Here is an 18,540-nt window from a genome sequence, read left to right as displayed (position 1 = left end):
TGAAATATTAATTATTAATATTTAATGATTGTTAATAATTAATAAATAATACATTTTGGGGAAAAAACTGTTGGTGTCGGAATATGAATAATCAGGTAATGAGTATGTTTATGCTGTATTAAGATCTGTTATACACAACATTGTTGTTTCGGCAGAAGGGACTAGTTTATGTAGCCATCATGTTCGGTACAACCATCGTGGGTCAAACATCTTGTTCTTGTACTGTACTCTTCTATATTCAAAGCCTTTGACTAGCTTTGTTTAAATATGAACTTAAATGTTAAAAATTAATGCTACCAAAGTTTTTCTTGTAAATTGGATGCTATCACCGATGAATTTCACATGACCTTGGTTACTCTTAAAGAGATGTCGGGAAAGAGTGTAGGGCTTCCTTCAGACTTTATCCTCCATTTCTAGACCCACTGAAAACATTTGGATATTCATAAGTGGTGGAATAAAATGAATATGTGTTGGAAGGAACTTATTAAAGGGTACAGTTTCACAGAAGGAAATGCAGATGCTGGTTTACACCAAAGATAGACACAAAATGCTGGAGTAATTCAGCGGGACAGGCAGCATCTCTGGAGAGAAGGAATGCGTGGTGTTTCAGGTGGAGCCCCTTCTTCAGTCGGCCCATGACCCATTTTGCAGTATCCCTTTTGGTTTAAAGATTAAAAAATCATTTAATGTTGATTTACAATGAAATGTATTCTTTTTTTTAGAAAGATGTGTTCCAGCTTAAAGATTTGGAAAAGATTGCCCCAAAGGAGAAAGGAATCAGTAGGTATCAGTTTCATGCTTATTATTTTTCTACTTAGCCTACGAGACTACAGATTCTGGTTACTGTTTGTTTTAATTGAAGCTTACAATAGACAATAGACAATAGGTGCAGGAGTAGGCCATTCGGCCCTTCGAGCCAGCACCGGCATTCAATGTGATCATGGTTGATCATCCCCAATCAGTACCCCGTTCCTGCCGTCTCCCCATATCCCCTGACTTTGCTATTTTAAAGAGCCCTATCTAGCTCTCTCGTGAAAGCATCCAGAGAACCTGCCTCCACTGCCCTCTGAGGCAGAGAATTCCACAGACTCACCACTCTCTGTGAGAAAAAGTGTTTCCTCGTCTCCGTTCTAAATGGCTTACTCCTTATTCTTAAACTGTGGCCCCTGGTTCTGGACTCCCCCAACATCGGGAACATGTTTCCAGCCTCTAGCGTGTCCAAGCCCTTAACAATCTTATATGTTTCAATGAGATAACCTCTCATCCTTCTAAACTCCAGAGTGTACAAGCCCAGCTGCTCCACTCTCTCAACGTATGACAGTCCCGCCATCCCAAGAATTAACCTTGTAAACCTACGCTGCACTCCCTTACATAGTAAGGGACTTACATAGTTGTGGTGCATAGAGTTGGCATCCTCAGGTGGAAGTTATGGCTCACTTTACCAGGCAACCTTTTATTTTAAATGTGAAACTGGAGTACATCACTAAAGAAGGGAGGGTTTGGCCGTCACCATTTAATCTACTTTATTCATATTCCCTGTTGGATAATTAATGTTTCCATACTAACACAATGTTATTTTAAAGTTAATGCCACATTTCTAATGGTTACTAGCCATAATTTGACCCATCAGAATGGGTTATCAGATTTGGTGGTGGAGACTTTTCTTGCAGATGGGTAAGATGGAATTCCGCCATCGAAGGGATCTACAGGAGTCGCTGCCTCAAAAAGGCAGCCAGCATCATCAGAGACTCACACCACCCTGGCCACACACTCATTTCACCCCTGCAATTAGGAAGAAGGTACAGGAGCTTGAAAACTGTAACATCCAGGTTCAGGAACAGCTTGTGTAGGAATGAACTGCAGATGCTGGTTTAAATCGAAGGTAGGCACAAAATGCTGGAATAACTCAGCAGGAGAGGCAGCATCTCTGGAGAGAAGGAATGGGTCAAGACCCTTCTTCGGTGATGTTAGGGGAGTTGGAGGTACTTAGATAAGGACGTTTATAGATAAGGAAGTATAAGGAGTGAAAACAGGACGAAGGGAATGAGATCAAGGAAAATGTAGAATTGTTAGTTGGGAGAAGGTAACAACAATGCAAACAGAGATAAAATGTAGTCAGAGACATTAAGACTGGTCAGAGAACTCGGAAGGGGGAGGAGATGGAGAGAGAAGGAAAGCAACGGTTACATGAAGTTAGAGAAGTCAATTTGCATACTACTGGGGTGTAAACTGCCCAAGCGAAATGTGTGGTTCAGTTCTTCCAATTTGCGCTGCTCCTCCAATCTGACAATGGACAGAAAGGTCAGTGCGGGAATGGGAGGGGGAGTTAAAGAGTTTAGCAACCAGGAGATCAGGTAGGTTTAGGCGGGCTTAGCCGAGCCTGCGCTTGATCTCGCCAATTTACAGGAGTTTACAGTAGATGAGGTTGGAGGAGGTGCGAGTGAACCTCTGCATAATTTCTCACTTGATAAGACTGTCGGGGTCTTTGGACGGAGTCAAGGGAGGAGGTTGAGGAACAACCTTTTCCCTACAGCCATCAGGCTATTAAACACTACAACCTCCATTAAGCTCTGAACCACAGAGACTTATTATTATTATTATTATTATTATTATTGATGCATTATCATTTTTTGTTTGTTTTTCTGTGTACAAATGTGTGCCTGTGTATGTGTATATATTTATGTATATATATATATACACACACACACACACACACATTTATTTATTTATTTATAGATTAAAATATATATATATTTATATATGTTTATATACATATTTATGTTTGTAAATATGTGTGTGTATATATACACTGAACTTTTTTTCTCATTATATTGATTACAGGGTACTATGTTTACATATTCTGTTGTTCTGGTGCAAGTAAGAATGTTATTGTTCTATCTGGGACACATGACAATAAAACACTCTTGATTCTTAATAGACACAAAAAGCAGGTGTAACTCAGCGGGTTAGACAGCATCTCTGGAGAAAAGGAATAGGTGACGTTTTGGGTCGAGACCCTTCACTAAAAAAATTAATGCAGTGGGACAGGAGCAAGCAGAAACAATGGGTCTGCTCGGCCAGTTCTGTTTATGGATTTTGGGGAGAAGATAAAACCTGACGAAACGTCACCCATTCTTTCTCTCCAGAGATGCTGCCTCTCCCGCTGAGTTATTCCAGCATTTTGTGTCTACCTTCGATTTAAACCAGCATCTGCAATTCCTTCATACACAAAACAATCCAAGTTTGTTCAACCTTTCCTTGCAGCTAATATCTGCGAATCCATGCAGCAATCTGTTTTTTTTTTTTTAAAGACACAAAGTGCTGGAGTAACTCAGTGAGTCATGCAACGTCTAGAAATCCTTCCTGGCCTGCTGAATTACTCCAGCACTGCAGTTCCTTATTTCTGCATTCTGTTAAATGTCTTCCTCATCCTACCCAAAGCCTCCATATCCTTCCTGTAATGGGGTGACTAGAACTGCGCACAATACTCCAAATGCGGCCTAACCAAAGCCTGATATAGCTGCAGCATGACTTTTATATTCAACTTATGAATAATGAAAAAAGGCAAGCGTAGCATATGCCTTCTTTACCACTCTATTTAATTGTGTTACCATTGTGTTACCAATTATGTTACAATTTTCAGAGAGCCCCCAAGGTCTCAGTGCACACTATTGCTATTTTGTGTATTTACATCAACCGTATACCTTCTTAAATTCAAACTACCTCACACTCTATTTCTCCACGCATTCCTGTAGTTGATCTACATCCCGCTGTATACTTTGACAGTCTTCCACGTAGTCCGCAACTCCAGCAATAAGGGTGCCAAGTGCAAACTCACTAACCAACCCATCGACATTTATGCCCAGGTAGGCGAAAATGCTGGAGAAACTCAGCGGATGAGGCAGTATCTATGGAGCGAAGGAAATAGGCAACGTTTCGGGTCCAGGCCTTTCTACATACTGCCTCATCCGCTGAGTTTCTCCAGCATGTTTGTCTACCTTCTATTTTCCAGCATCTGCAGTTCCTTCTTATATATTTATGCCCAAGTCATTTATTTATGTCACAAACAACTCAAGTCCCAGCAGAGATGTTTGCAGAGCTACCTGGGCTGCTTGGTGACATTGCCAGAGGTGGTGGTGGAGGTGGAGGCAGATACGATAGTGGCGTTTAAGAGGCTTTTTAGATCGGCTCATGGAGGTGCAGGAATAGAGGGATGTGGATCATGTACAGGCTGATGAGATCAGTTTAATTGGGCATTATGTTTGACACAAACCCCGTTCCTGTCCTGTACTGTACTATTCAGTGTTAACTCCACTGGTCACACACCTCGATCCAGGAAATAATGCCCTTCAGTAACAACCTTCTGTTTTCTATGAGTAAGCCAGTTGTGGATCCATATGACCAAGTCACCGTGAAACCCGTGCATCTTAATCTGGTTGAACCGCCTACCATGAGGGACTTTATCAAAGGCCTTACAAAAGTCTATTGCCCTACCCTCATCAATCATCTTTGTCAACTCAACTCAAAAAATTAAGTTGGTAAGACATGAACTGACATACAGAACGATGCTGACTGTCCCTAACTAGTCTAATCTCTTACTAAAAGCAGTAGATCCTGTCACTATAAATACTCCGATAGCTTCCCTACCCCTGACGTGAGGCTCACCAGCCTGTAATTCCCTGGATTGTTCAATTTCCTTAAAAGGAACAGAGAGATCTAGGCATCATTGAAGATATTGGGAAAGAAGGGTCTCAACCCGAAACGCCACCCATTCCTTCTCTCCAGAGATGCTGTCCGTTCCGCTGAGTTGCTCCAGCATTTTGTGTCTATCTTCGGTGAAAACCAGCAGCTGCAGTTTGTTCCTACACGTATTGGGAAAGTTTTAGACTTTAGATACAGCGTGGAAATAGGCTTCATCCCACCGAGTCCACGCCGCCCGGCGATCCCTGCACACTTAACACTATCCTACACACACTAGGGACAATTTTACATTGCCAATTAATCTACAAACCTGTACGTGTTTGGAGTGTGGGAGGAAACTGAAGATCTCGGAAAAAACCCATGCAGGTCACGGGGAGAACGTACAAACTCCATACAGACAGCCCCCGTAGTCAGGATCGAACCGGGTCTCTGGCGCTGTAAGGCAGCTACTACCGCTGCGCCACTGTGCCGCATTTTTGTTTTTTGTTTCTGATTGATCATACGATACGATAGAACTTTATTTATCCCAGGAGGGAAATTGATCAGCCAACAGTCATACAAACATAAAATACATGAAACGTGAAATTAAAGTGATGAGGGGACAGGATTGGTGATGTGCATAGATTGGGGAGGGGAGTCAGTCTATCCCACGACAGATGGGGGAGGAATTGTACAGTTTGATAGTCACAGGGAAGAAGGATCTCCTGTGGCGTTCTGTCCTGCATCTTGGTGGAACCAGTCTGTTGCGAAGGCACCCCTCAAGTTGACCAGTGTGTCATCATGGAGGGGGTGAGCTGTATTGTCCTCCCCTCCAAGACCCCCTTCCATAAATGTACGGCCGGCTCTGTCCCTTCTTGTACAGGGCCTCAGCGTTCCTGGACCAGTCATGAAGCCATGAAATGTTTTCAGTGAAAGGTCGTTGACCTGAAACATTTATTCTGATTTTCTCACCGTTGGCGCTGTTTTGCCAGACGTCTCCAGCATTTTCAGTGTTTATCAGATTTCCAGCATCTATATCTTTCTTTTGGTTTTTCCATTTGTGACAAGGTAAAACGTGGTTAAACGTGGTTAAGTTTTAGTTCATTTTGAAAGCAAATACCAATCTTTCCCCTTTTTCTAAGCTTTCATGCTTCACTTTTTGACCATTTTAGCTTTGATGTCAGTGAAGGAAGTCCTTCAGAGTTTGGTGGATGATGCCTTAGTGGATTCCGATCGAATTGGAACTTCCAACTATTTCTGGGCATTTCCAAGTAAAGCTCTTCACATCCGGAACCAGAAATTGGAAACGTTGGGGAGTCAGGTAAACATGTAGTTGGATGTCACCAAAATATTTGAGTTTAAGAAAGGTTTAACCAGTTTGTCTATTTAGTATACTGTGCTATTTAGTTCAACAGTGCTATTCTGCAAGGATCTGTGCTTTAGAAAACTGTTTTTTTGTGATATATATATCAATGAATTGATCGCTATCCGTTCTGCATCTTTACGTTTCTATCGTAGAGTGATACAGAGTGGAAACAGACCCTTCGGCCCAACCTGACAATGCCGGCCAACCTGCCCCAGCTACACTAGTATATTCTTTGTCTTTGTCTTTGCAATGTGGGCGGAAGATAGAACCACTGCAGTAGTTATGTGGGAGGAAAGATGGAACATCTGCGGTAGTTCTGTCCTACACACTGTGAATTGTCCCCAGAGTATAACATAGAACTGGTGGACGGGTGATCACTGGTCGGCACGGACTCCATGTTTCCACGCTGTGTCCCTAAACTAAACTAAGTAAAAATGGTTCAAAAATATCATTCGCTCCCTCCACCTAGTGGTCATTCTGTGAAACTACGAGCTCGGTCTGCGACAGATTCGGTCCGCTATAACCAAAATCCGTTATAAAGGGGTCCATTAAAACAAGGGTTTACTGTGTATATACAGGTATATGATTTGGATATAAATGTAGATGTGTTGGTTGGTAAGTTTGCTGATGCCACCAAAAGGAAGGCTGTCAAAACATATACAGCATAGAATCATAGAATCATAGAAAGTAGGTGCGAGAGTAGACCACCAGGTCCGTCGAGCCCGCACCGCCATTCACTCATGGCTGAACACCAAACAGACACACTTACCCACAAACAGTAGACACAAGACACAGAACACAAGACACTACCCTCCCCTTTATACCGCTATCACCCCTCTCCACCCCAAGAACCGCGTGATCTCCTGGGGGAGGCAAAAAACCGGATAAAAACCCAGGTCCAATTCGGGAAAAAAATCCGGGAAATTCCTCTCCGACCCCAATCCAGGCGATCGACATTTGTCCAGGAGATCACTCAGGTCTACTATACTAACCATACCTAGGTCCATATCCCTGCCCTCTCCCCGTAGCCCCTTATCCCCTTGGCAGCTAAAAAACCATCTATTTTCGACTTAAATATATTTAACGTTTCTGCTTCCACTGCCCCAGGGAGCAGTGAATTCCACAAACTAACCACTCTCTGGGTGAAGAAGTTCTTCCTCATCTCAGTTTTAAAAGAGCCCCCCCTCACTCTGCAACTATGTCCCCTAGTTCTAGCCTCCCCGATCATTGGGAACATCCTCGGTGCATCCACCCGATCAAGGCCCCTCACGATCTTATACGTTTCAATGAGATGGTATGGTAGAGAACAGCTACAGAAATAGGCAGAGAAATGGCAGATGGAGTTTAATCTGAGAAAGTATGGTGTTGCACTTTGCATGGTTGAATGTAAGGGGAAAATATGCAATTAATTGCAACACCCATTGATGTCCAGGGGGATTTTAGGTTCTAAGACCACAACTTCCTGAACGTGGCAACATAAATAAATAAAATGGTAAAGAAGACATATATGCTTGCCTTCGTGAGTTGAGATATTAACTGTAAGAATCAGGAAGTCATGAGGCAATTTTAAAGAACTTTGTTGAGGCAGTATTTGGAGTATTATGTACAGTTCTGTTCACCGCAATACAGGAGGATGTGGAGGCTTTGGAAAAGTGCCGTGGAGAATTACCAGATTGATGCCTGAATTATAGGGTATTAGCTACAAGGAAAGGTGGGATACTCTTGGATTGTTTTCCCAGGAGATTGAGGACAGACCTGAGAGAAGTATTAAATATGAGATGTAAATAGGGTAGACAGAACCTACCCTAGGTTCAGTTCGAACCTATTTTTCCAGAATTTATATATAATATACTAGAGGGCATAGGTTTAAGATGAGAGTGGCAAAGTTATATGGGACAAATTATTTTACACAGTGGGTGGTGATTGCCTGAAACATTCTTGCAGGGGTAGTGAGGGAGGCTTTTGAGATATGCAAGGAATGGAGGGATATGGATTATATGCAGGCAGGTAAAAGTTGGTCTTAGCATCATGTTCAGCATGGACATTGTTGGCTGATGGACTGGTTCCTGTGCTGTACTGTTCTATCGAAGGTAGACACAAAATGCCGGAGTAACCCAGCAGGTGAGGCAGCATCTCTGGAGAGAAGGAATGGCGACGTTTCGGGTCTAGACCCTTCTTCAGACTGATGTGGACCATGGAATTTTAATTTCCAGACTACAGCACCAAGTGGGCATTTGTGGCAGTGCCCTGGGATGGTTCAGGTCCTATCTGGCAGACAGAACCATGCGTGTAAGCCTTGCTGGCTTTGAATCCTCCTCCACTCCCTTGGTATATGGGGTTCCACAGGGCTCAATTTTAGGGCCCCTGCTCTTCTCCTTATACCTACTTCCTCTGGGCTCAATTTTAAGAAGGCATGGCATCTCCTTTCACTTTTATGCAGATGATAGCCAGTTATATATGCCACTCAGGAAAGAAGAAGACTATTCTCTAAAATCACTTCTGTCTTGTCTTGAGGACATTAAGTCCTGGATGGCCTTAAACTTTCTGGGACTTAATGAAGAGAAGACTGTGATTTTGTTTGGCCCCAATGGCTGCCGTGAACCTCCCTTTGTTGACTTGGGTCCACTGGCATTGTCTGTAAAGCCAACCGTCTTGAACCTGGGTTTTAGGATGGACGGTGATTTTAAACTAGACAAACAAATAGGCGCGGTGGTTAAGTCCAGCTTCTTTCACCTAAGGAAGCTGGCAAAGGTGAAGCCCATTCTCGAGCAGGAGCATTTTGAAACAGTAATCCATGCCTTTATTACATCTAGACTGGATTACTGTAACGCACTCTACTCTGGAGTCGCACGAGCTTCATTGGCTCGTCTCCAGCTTGTTCAAAATGCTGCCGCTCGCCTTTTGACTGGAACTCGAAAGAGGGAGCACATTACGCCAATTTTGGCCTCCCTACACTGGCTCCCAGTGCACTTTCGAGTTCATTTCAAAATTCTTTTATTTGTTTTTAAATCGTTGAATGGGCTCGCCCCGCCTTACCTCTCTGAGCTGCTCCACCTATATGCTCCTGCCCGGTGCCTCAGGTCAGCTGATCAGCTGCTCCTTGAGGTACCAAGGTCTAAGCGGAAGCTCAGAGGGGATAGAGCCTTTTCTGTTGCTGCTCCGGCACTCTGGAACACCTTGCCGCTGCACATCAGACAGGCCCCCTCACTGTCCATCTTCAAATCCTCCCTAAAAACACATTTTTATTCTTTGGCTTTCGACACTGGCTGAGGCATTGCTCCTGTTTTTAGTGCTTTTAATGTCTTTTAATTTTTAGTGTGTTTTTATAGTCCTTCGTTTTACGGTTTTTAATGGTCTTTAATTGTTTGTAATAGCTTTTTGTTCATGAGTTCTCATGTACAGCACTTTGTGGCAACTGTAGTTGTTTAAAGTGCTTTATAAATAAAGTTATTATTATTATTATTATTATGTCAAGGGAGGGGGCGGGACAAAGATATAATGTAGGCGGAGACAGTAAGACTGGTGGGAGAACTGAGAAGGGGAAGGGGATGTGGAGAGAAAGCAAGGGCTATCTGAAGCTAGAGGTCAATGTCCAGCATTTTGTGTCTCGCCCATTCCTTCTCTCCAGAGATGCTACGTCACCCTCTGAGGTGCTCCAACATTTTGTGTCTACCTTTGATTTAAATCAGCATCTGCAGTTCTTTCTTACACACTGTACTGTTCTATGTTCAATGAGAACATTTTTCATTTTTTAACTATCTGATCTCAAGCGCCTGTGTGAAAAATGTACATCTTCTAGATGCGCAGGGACGCATCCTCAGTGATGTGACCTGGGGTAATCGGGTGTTTCGGGTCTCACAACATCAGACACCCTCGCCCAGGCGACCCAGCCGGGGTTGATCAGGCCCCGACTTGCGTCCCAGCAGCAACCGCCCATGGATCAGCCATCTTAATAACTATTCTACAGGGGTTGGGAGATTCTAGTGCATGGAGGGACTGGGCTCTGTGGGGTGAGTCCTGAGGGAGAGAGAACACAAAGATATGTAAAATGATGAAATACAAAGGTACGGAAAATGGCCAGCAAATCATTGATGGAGATAGAAAAACAGAATTAATATTGTGTATGAAAAACCTACTGCAAAACTAATTGGATCTGATACAAAGAATGAAGTTGTTTGAATTCTTGAAATTGAGAAACAAGGAACTGCAAATCTAAAATTTTGCTTGAATCCTGAGCAAAACATAAAGTGCTGGAGTCAGGCAACATCTCTGGAGGACATGGATAGGCATAGTTTCGGGTTGAGACTTCCAGAAATTGATGAATTCAATGTTGATTCTAGAACGTTGCAATGTATCTGGATGGAAGATGAGGTACTGACAGTCAAACATTCATTGGACATTGTTAAAATAATGCTGGAGGCACAGAAGTGTCATGGTAACTGATGTACTTAAATGCATCTCGTGTTACTCTGAGTCAGAAAGGTCAGAGGACACATGTTGCCGGGATGTAAAGGAATGGCGGACGAATAAACCAAAGCGTTTATGTTCAGTGTTGTTGAAATGTGTTTATTACATTCGGATCCAGGCGAAGATCTGGCATTGGCGACGAGAATGAACTAGTAATTGTTTAGTTCAACTTTTGAAGCAGACGGAAGCAGCTGGAATGAGAAGTTTGAATTCATTCAACCAGAATGGGGAGGCGGGTGTTGTGAGTGCAAGGTTTGTGGCATGGCTAGAGGAATTTGACTCCTACGCTGATAGCTTAGGTCTGCTTGTTGAAGGTGCAATGCCGATGCAGCTCACACGACGGAGAGCATTGTTATTGTACAGTGCTGGAGCTTTAGGTCAGGTGACTTTCAAAAACACTTCCAGAGACGGGAGGAAAAGCACATTATGCGGTCGATGGCTGTTGCTGCTTTGAAGAAGCATTATGTGGCACAAACAAATGCTAAATTTCAACAACAGGTATTCCGGCAATCGATCCAGAGAGAAAGGGAAAGCATTGCTCAGTTTGTCACGAGATTGCGTCAAGTTTCTCAGGGCTGCAACTATGGAGCTGAGTTGGAGAATCAAATCAGGGATCAGGTTGTACAAAGTTGCAAATCAAATGACTTGTGACGCAAGTTGTTTAAGAAAAGGTGACACGCTAACATTAGGAGAAACATTGAAAATTGCCTGTTCATTTGAAGCCGTAGAAACCCAGTTTCAGACCAAGAGATTGGTTGGAGGAAGCCAAGGTAACAAGATGGCATCTACTGACACTCAACAAGGGACATGGACATGTCAAGGCTCATTCCAAAGCTGAAGATGACTGTGAGTGGTTTAGATTTGGGAATTTAGTTTATTTTATTTTAGAGATACAGATCGGAATCAGACATTGTATGCAGACTTAGAGAAGTTCAAGCCAAGTATTTGAAGGCATTGGAAAAGTGTGTGATCGTCAAGCTGAACCTGAAGATAGACCCAACTATTAAGACTGTAGCACAACCAATGAGAAGAACTTCATTTGGATTAAGAGAAAAGGTTGAGGCTAAGATCCAAGAGCTCACTGAACAGGATATAATTGAACCTGTCGAAGAATCGACGGCATGCGTCAGTCCAGTTGTAGAAGCACCGAACCCAAACGGAGAGACATGAGACAATTAAATGAGGCAATAATACGAGAGAGACACACTATACCTACTGTTGATGAGGTCCGACAAGAGCTATCTACAAGCAAAGTATTTTCAAAGTTAGACCTAAAGTAGAGTTATCATCAGTTGGAGTTAGACCCAGAGTCAAGGAAAATAATTATTTTTGTCACACATTGTGGACTCTACCGATGGTGAAATCATTGGACAAAGTCAGCATGGATTTACGAAAGGTAAATCATGTCTGACGAATCTTATAGAATTTTTCGAGGATGTAACTAGTAGAGTGGATAAGGGAGAACCAGTGGATGTGTTATATCTGGACTTTCAGAAGGCTTTCGACAAGGTCCCACATAAGAGATTAGTATACAAACTTAAAGCACATGGTATTGGGGGTTCAGTATTGATGTGGATAGAGAACTGGCTGGCAGACAGGAAGCAAAGAGTAGGAGTAAACGGGTCCTTTTCACAATGGCAGGCAGTGACTAGTGGGGTACCGCAAGGCTCAGTGCTGGGACCCCAGCTATTTACGATATATATTAATGATTTGGACGAGGGAATTGAATGCAACATCTCCAAGTTTGCGGATGACACGAAGCTGGGGGGCAGTGTTAGCTGTGTGGAGGATGCTAGGAGGCTGCAAGGTGACTTGGATAGGCTGGGTGAGTGGGCAAATGCATGGCAGATGCAGTATAATGTGGATAAATGTGAGGTTATCCACTTTGGTGGCAAAAACAGGAAAGTAGACTATTATCTGAATGGTGGCCGATTAGGAAAGGGGGAGATGCAACGAGACCTGGGTGTCATGGTACACCAGTCATTAAATGTAGGCATGCAGGTGCAGCAGGCAGTGAAGAAGTCGAATGGTATGTTAGCATTCATAGCAAAAGGATTTGAGTATAGGAGCAGGGAGGTTCTACTGCAGTTGTACAGGGTTTTGGTGAGACCACACCTGGAGTATTGCGTACAGTTTTGGTCTCCAAATCTGAGGAAGGACATTCTTGCCATAGAGGGGGTATAGAGAAGGTTCACCAGACTGATTCCTGGGATGTCAGGACTTTCATATGAGGAAAGACTGGATAGACTCGGCTTGTACTCGCTAGAATTTAGAAGATTGAGGGGGGATCTTATGGAAACTTACAAAATTCTTAAGGGGTTGGACAGGCTAGATGCAGGAAGATTGTTCCCGATGTTGGGGAGGTCCAGAACAAGAGGTCACAGTTTAAGGATAAGGGGGAATTCCTTTAGGTCCGAGATGAGAAAAACATTTTTTACACAGAGAATGGTGAATCTGTGGAATTCTCTGCCATAGAAGGTAGTTGAGGCCAGTTCATTGGCTATATTTAAGAAGGAGTTAGATGTGGCCCTTGTGGCTAAAGGGATCAGGGGGTATGGAGAGAAGGCAGGTACAGGATACTGAGTTGGATGATCAGCCATGATCATATTGAATGGCGGTGCAGGCTCGAAGGGCCGAATGGCCTAATCCTGCATCTAATTTCTATGTTTCTATGTACAGGATACTGAGTTGGATGATCAGCCATGGTCATATTGAATGGCGGTGCAGGCTCGAAGGGCCGAATGGCCTACTCCTGCACCTATTTTCTATGTTTCTACTCCCCTCGACCCAAACCGTGTTCCCGGATTGAAAGATGAAGGCTTGGACTCCAACAGTACAAATACAGAGTGATCCACATCGCTGGAAAGAACAATATAGCTGACTCATTATCCAGACTGTTGAAGGCAGACAAGCTGTGAGGGTCTACACTGGAAACAGAAGCAGAATGGTTTGTGTATGATTTGCCGCAGTACACTCTGCACAAAGAGCAATGAGAACAGGAGAAATAGAAGCAGAGTCAGACAATGATCCAGAACTACAAGATGTTAGAGAGAAAATGCAAAGAGGTGACTGGGAGGAATGTCCACACAGGACGTATGCAGCTATCAGAGTTGAACGATGCACAATTGGAAGGTGTGTGCTGATAGGAAACAGGATCGTAGTGCCAACATAGCTGAGATCAAGGATGATTGAGTTGGCTCACGAAGGACATTTGGGAGTTGTTTGAACGAAACAAAATCTTCGTACAAAAGTATGGTGGCCAGGGGTGGATAAAGATGTAGAACGACATGTGAGCTCATGCCAAGGATGTCAGATGGAAAGCAGACCCAACTCACCTGAGCCAATGCGAAGCACATTGTAAGCCACAGGTCCATGGGAAGATGGTGCTGAAAGGTTTTCTAGGCCCACTTCCATCAGGAGAATTAATACTAGTTGTGATTGATTACTACAGCGGATATTATGTGTATGCGATAATGAAGGACTATTACATAGGAAAGGACTGTAGCAGTTTTGATGGAAATCTTCGCAAGACACTGTCTACCAGTGACATGATATTCAGATAATGGGCCTCAGTTCATTTCTCAAAAGTTTGCTGACTACATAAAGAACACGGGTGTGTACCACCAATGTGGCCGCAAGCTGATGGAGAAGTGGAACGTCAGAACCAACCTCTAGAGAAGAGGATGAGAATTGCCCAAAGCAGGACAAAGAGTGGAAGGAGATACGATGATCATATGTGACAGCATATAAAGCAACACCACACAGCACAACAGGGAAGAATCCCACACATTTGTTGTTTGGAAGGACAATCTGGACCAAGACACCATGGGTTAGTGACATGGTAAATGATCAAGATGTGAGATATCATGATGCGGAATTGTAGCGTCATCTGTAAACGCACTAATTATGCCTCCTACCTTCATATAGTCATACAGCATGGAAAAGGACCCTTGGAAAAGGCACAGGTCATCCATGAATACCAAGAAGAGCATCTACATTCGTCTTCTTTACCAGCATTTGACCCATATTTCTGTAAAGCTTCACTATCCATGTACTTGTCCAAATATCCATTAAATCGCGATATTATACCCAACAACCACTCACTCGGGCATCGCATTCCACATGCAGTCAGCCTGTCTGAAAAAGTTGCCCATCAGGATCCTATTAAATAATTCCCTTCTTACCTTAAACCTATGTCCTTTAAGGGCCTGTCCCACTTACACAATGTTATCGGCGACTTGCCGGCACCCGTCATAGTTGCAGCAGGTTGCCGAAAATTTTCAACATGTTGAAAATCAAGCGCCGCCCAGAAAAAGGTACGACTCTTTGGGTGACTACTCACGACCATACAGGCGACATGTTGCAGGTGGTTGCCGGAGGTTGCAGGTAGTGGAAGCAGGCAGGGAGACTGACAAAAACCTCCGGGAACCAAACGGAAACCTTGGGTGGGGGGCAAAGTCTCCAGAGGTTTCCGTTCAGGTTTCCTAAGTGGGACAGGGGCATAAGTGGGACAGGCCCTTTAGTTCTTGTTTCCCCCAACCCTGGGAAAAACCCAGTGTGTGCATTTACTCCATCTATCTCTCATGACATATACATTGCCTTATGTTCAGTCTCCAAAGCTCCAAGGAATAAAGTCCTTGCCTGCCCAACCTCGCTCAATAGCTCCGGCCAGCGAGTCCTGGCATTACGCTCATCAATCTTTTCTGTACTTTATCCTGTCGCAGAGTGACCAAAACTCCACTTGTAGCCTTGCCATCGTCTTGAATAACTGCAACATAATACTGCCAACATCTACACTCAATATCCAGACTACCCAGTATGTCCTCCTCATCACCCTGTCTACTTGTTACGCCGCTTTCTGGACATGATGTACTTGCACTCCGAGGTTTCTCCGTGCTAGAACACTCCTCAGTATCAAAGTCCAACACTGGTTCAATTTCTCAAAAATGCAACGCTTCACGCTTACCTAAATTAAATTCTATTTGTCATTCCCTGGCCTACTTACTCAGCTGATCAACATCCTGCTGTAATTCTTATAGAGTGACAGAATGATGCAGTGTGGAAACAAGCCCTTCGGCCCAACTTACCCACACTGGCCAACATGTCCCAACTACACTAGTTCCACCTGCCTGCACTTGGCCCATATCCCTCCAAACCTGTCCTATACATGTACATGTCTAACTATTTCTTAAATGTTGGGATAGTCCTTGCCTCAACTACCTAATCTAGCAGCTTGTTCCATACACTCACCACACTTTGTGTGAAAAATTTACCCCTCAGATTCCTATTAAATCTCGATTTCCCCTACTCTGGGCAAGAGGCTCTGTGCATCTACCCAATCTATTCCTCTCATGATTTTATATACCTCTATAAGATCACCCCTCATTCTCCTACACGCAAAGGAATAGAGTCCCAGCCTACTCAACCTCTCCCTATAGCTCACACCCTCGTTAGGGCAATATCCTTATAAATCTACTCTGAAACCTTTCAAGCTTGACAATATCTTTCCTATAACATGGTGCCCAGAACTGAACACAATATTCTAAATGCGGTCTCACCAACGTCTTATACAACTGCAACATGACCTTCCAATGTCTATACTCAATACTCTGACTGATGAAGGCCAATGTGCCAAAAGCCTTGTGACCACCTTATCTACCTGCGACTCGACCTTCAAGGAACCTGTACTCCTAGATCCCTCTGCTCTACAACACTCCCCAGAGGCCTACCATTCACTGTGTAGGTCCTGCCCTTGTTAGACGGCCCAAAATGCAACACCTCACACTTCTCTATTAATTTCCATCAGCCATTCCTCAGCCCACCTTGCCAATCGATCCAGATCCTGCTGCAATCGTTCACAACCATCTTCACTATCTGCAAAGCCACCCACATTTGTATCATCAGCAAACTTGCTAATCTTGCCCTGTATGTTCTCATCCAAATCATTGATGTAGATGACAAACAGTAATGGGGTCAGCACCGAACCCTGAGGTACACCACTAGTCACAGGCCTCCAATCCGAGAAGCAACCTTCCACCATCACCCTCTGCTTCCTTAGCCTCTTTTTGCTCTGGTATTTTATGTAATTCACATGTTTAATCGTTAATGTTTTATTATTAATGTTTAATGTTTTATGTGTCATTCCTAACTGTCACTGTTGTCACTTGTGGGCGGAGCACCACGGCAAATTCCTTGTATGTGAATACTTGGCCAATAAACGTATTCATTCATTATATGGAGCCAATTTGCAATCCATTCAGCATTGCTCAACTTCTTGATAGTTATCAGGCATTTATATGCCTCTCATAATGTAATATACTTCTATCAAACTCCCTATAACCTCTGACGTTCCAGCGAAATCAATTCAAGTCCATCCAACCTCTTCCTGTAACTAATAACCTCTAATCCAGGCATCATTCTGGTAAACTTCTCTGCACCCTCTCCAAAGCTTCCATATCCGTCCTGAAATGGGATGACCAAACCTGCATGCAATAATACAATGCAGCCTAACCAAAGTCCTACAAAGCTGCATCAAGACTTGCAATACTCAATGACTTCTGACTCTTATACTCCCTGATCTGATCGATAAAGGCAAGCGTACCATATGCCGCCTTTACCTATCTACTTGTGTTGCCACTTTCAAGGATTATGTATCTAATTAGTTTGTCATATGTTTTAAGATGTCAATTATTATACTATAGACTACCCTAAAACATCCCCATTAACTTTCCCAAATTGTGTTGTTCTTCACGCTAAAAATAGAAGAGAAATAATCATTGAGGACCTCGTTCATCTACTACAGCTTCACACACGGATGGCCACATTGGGCTCTGTAGGGTTCTATTCTTTGCCTAGTTACTTCTTTTTTGTGTCTGACTTTATTGATGAAATCTCCATTGATTCTCCTAAACTGGAGGATTGAGGCAGATGTTTGTCAGCTGTTGCAGGGCTTGCATGCCATCACTTTCTACAAGACAAAGCAGAGTGGCAGCTCGAGGGATAGAGAGGCATCTCTGCTGGACGAACTCAATGCACTTTACGTTCGCTTGAAATGTGCCTTCTCGGGCTCCGTAAGCTTAATCATCAAGGCCAACTTCAGAAGATGCTTCATGAGGGTGAACCCTCACAAGGCGTCTGAGCAATGATGGTGTACCTGGCCACGTTTGTTTTACCTGCATGAACCAACAGGCTGCAATGCTTGCGCACGTCTTCAATCTTTCATTGTTAAGGACCGAGGTTCCCACCTGCTTTGAAAGTGCATCAATGATACATGTGCCCAAAAAATGTAAGGTGACATGCCCAGTGACTACTAACGAGGGGCACTAATATCTGTGGTGATGGAGTGCTTTGAGATATTGGTTATATATCAAGTTCTGCTTCAAAATCTCTACTGTTGTTCCTGTACCCAAAATGCCAAGGATTACTGGTCTTAATGACTACAGGCCTGTCACACTGACCTCTAATCATGAAGACCCTTGAAAGACTTGTGCTGGCCCACCTGAAAAATATCACAAACCCCCTGCTGGAGCGGCTGCAAATTGCATGCCGGGCCAATAGATCAGTGGATGAAGCAGTCAACCTAGGCCTGCACTTCATCCTCCAGCACCTAGACCGCCAATGTGGATTTTAGCTCTGCATTCAACACCATTGTGCCAGAGCTACTACATTCCAAACTCTCCCAGTTGACTGTGCCTGAACCCCTCTGTCTGTGGTTCATCAACTTCCTGACAGACAGGAAGCAGCATGTGAGGCTGGTAAAACAACATCTCAGACCCACAGGCCCTCAGCATAGGAGCACCGCAAGGCTGCGTACTCTCTCCTCTCCTCTCCTCTACTCTCTCTACACCAACAACTGCACCTCCACAGATTCCTCTGCTCAAGTTTGCGGACGACACAACCCTGATTGGACTAATCCAGGATGGGGAGGAATCTGCCTACAGACAGGAAGTGTCACAGCTGATGTCCTGGTGCCATAGCAACAACCTGGGGCTCAATGCTCTTAAAACAGTGGAATTGATTGTAGACTT

At 43.7% G+C, this 18,540-nt stretch overlaps 1 protein-coding gene across 3 annotated transcripts in view; it reads left to right on the top strand.

The window, feature by feature from the left end:
• The window catches only part of mnd1 (meiotic nuclear divisions 1), a 45,270-nt gene that overhangs the window by 10,354 nt on the left and 16,376 nt on the right, over positions 1 to 18,540 (top strand). For all 3 annotated transcript variants that reach the window (XM_033019802.1, XM_033019819.1, XM_033019810.1), the window contains 2 exons: positions 723 to 780; positions 5,853 to 6,001. In XM_033019802.1, coding sequence (XP_032875693.1) covers positions 723 to 780; positions 5,853 to 6,001 — 207 coding nt within the window. The remainder of the gene's footprint in view (positions 1 to 722; positions 781 to 5,852; positions 6,002 to 18,540) is intronic.

The sequence above is a fragment of the Amblyraja radiata genome, chromosome 1 (assembly GCF_010909765.2).
Source record: "Amblyraja radiata isolate CabotCenter1 chromosome 1, sAmbRad1.1.pri, whole genome shotgun sequence".
In the NCBI taxonomy this organism is placed as follows: domain Eukaryota; kingdom Metazoa; phylum Chordata; class Chondrichthyes; order Rajiformes; family Rajidae; genus Amblyraja; species Amblyraja radiata.
Note: the sequence above shows the minus strand (reverse complement) of the source record. Positions and strands in the feature narration are given on the sequence as shown.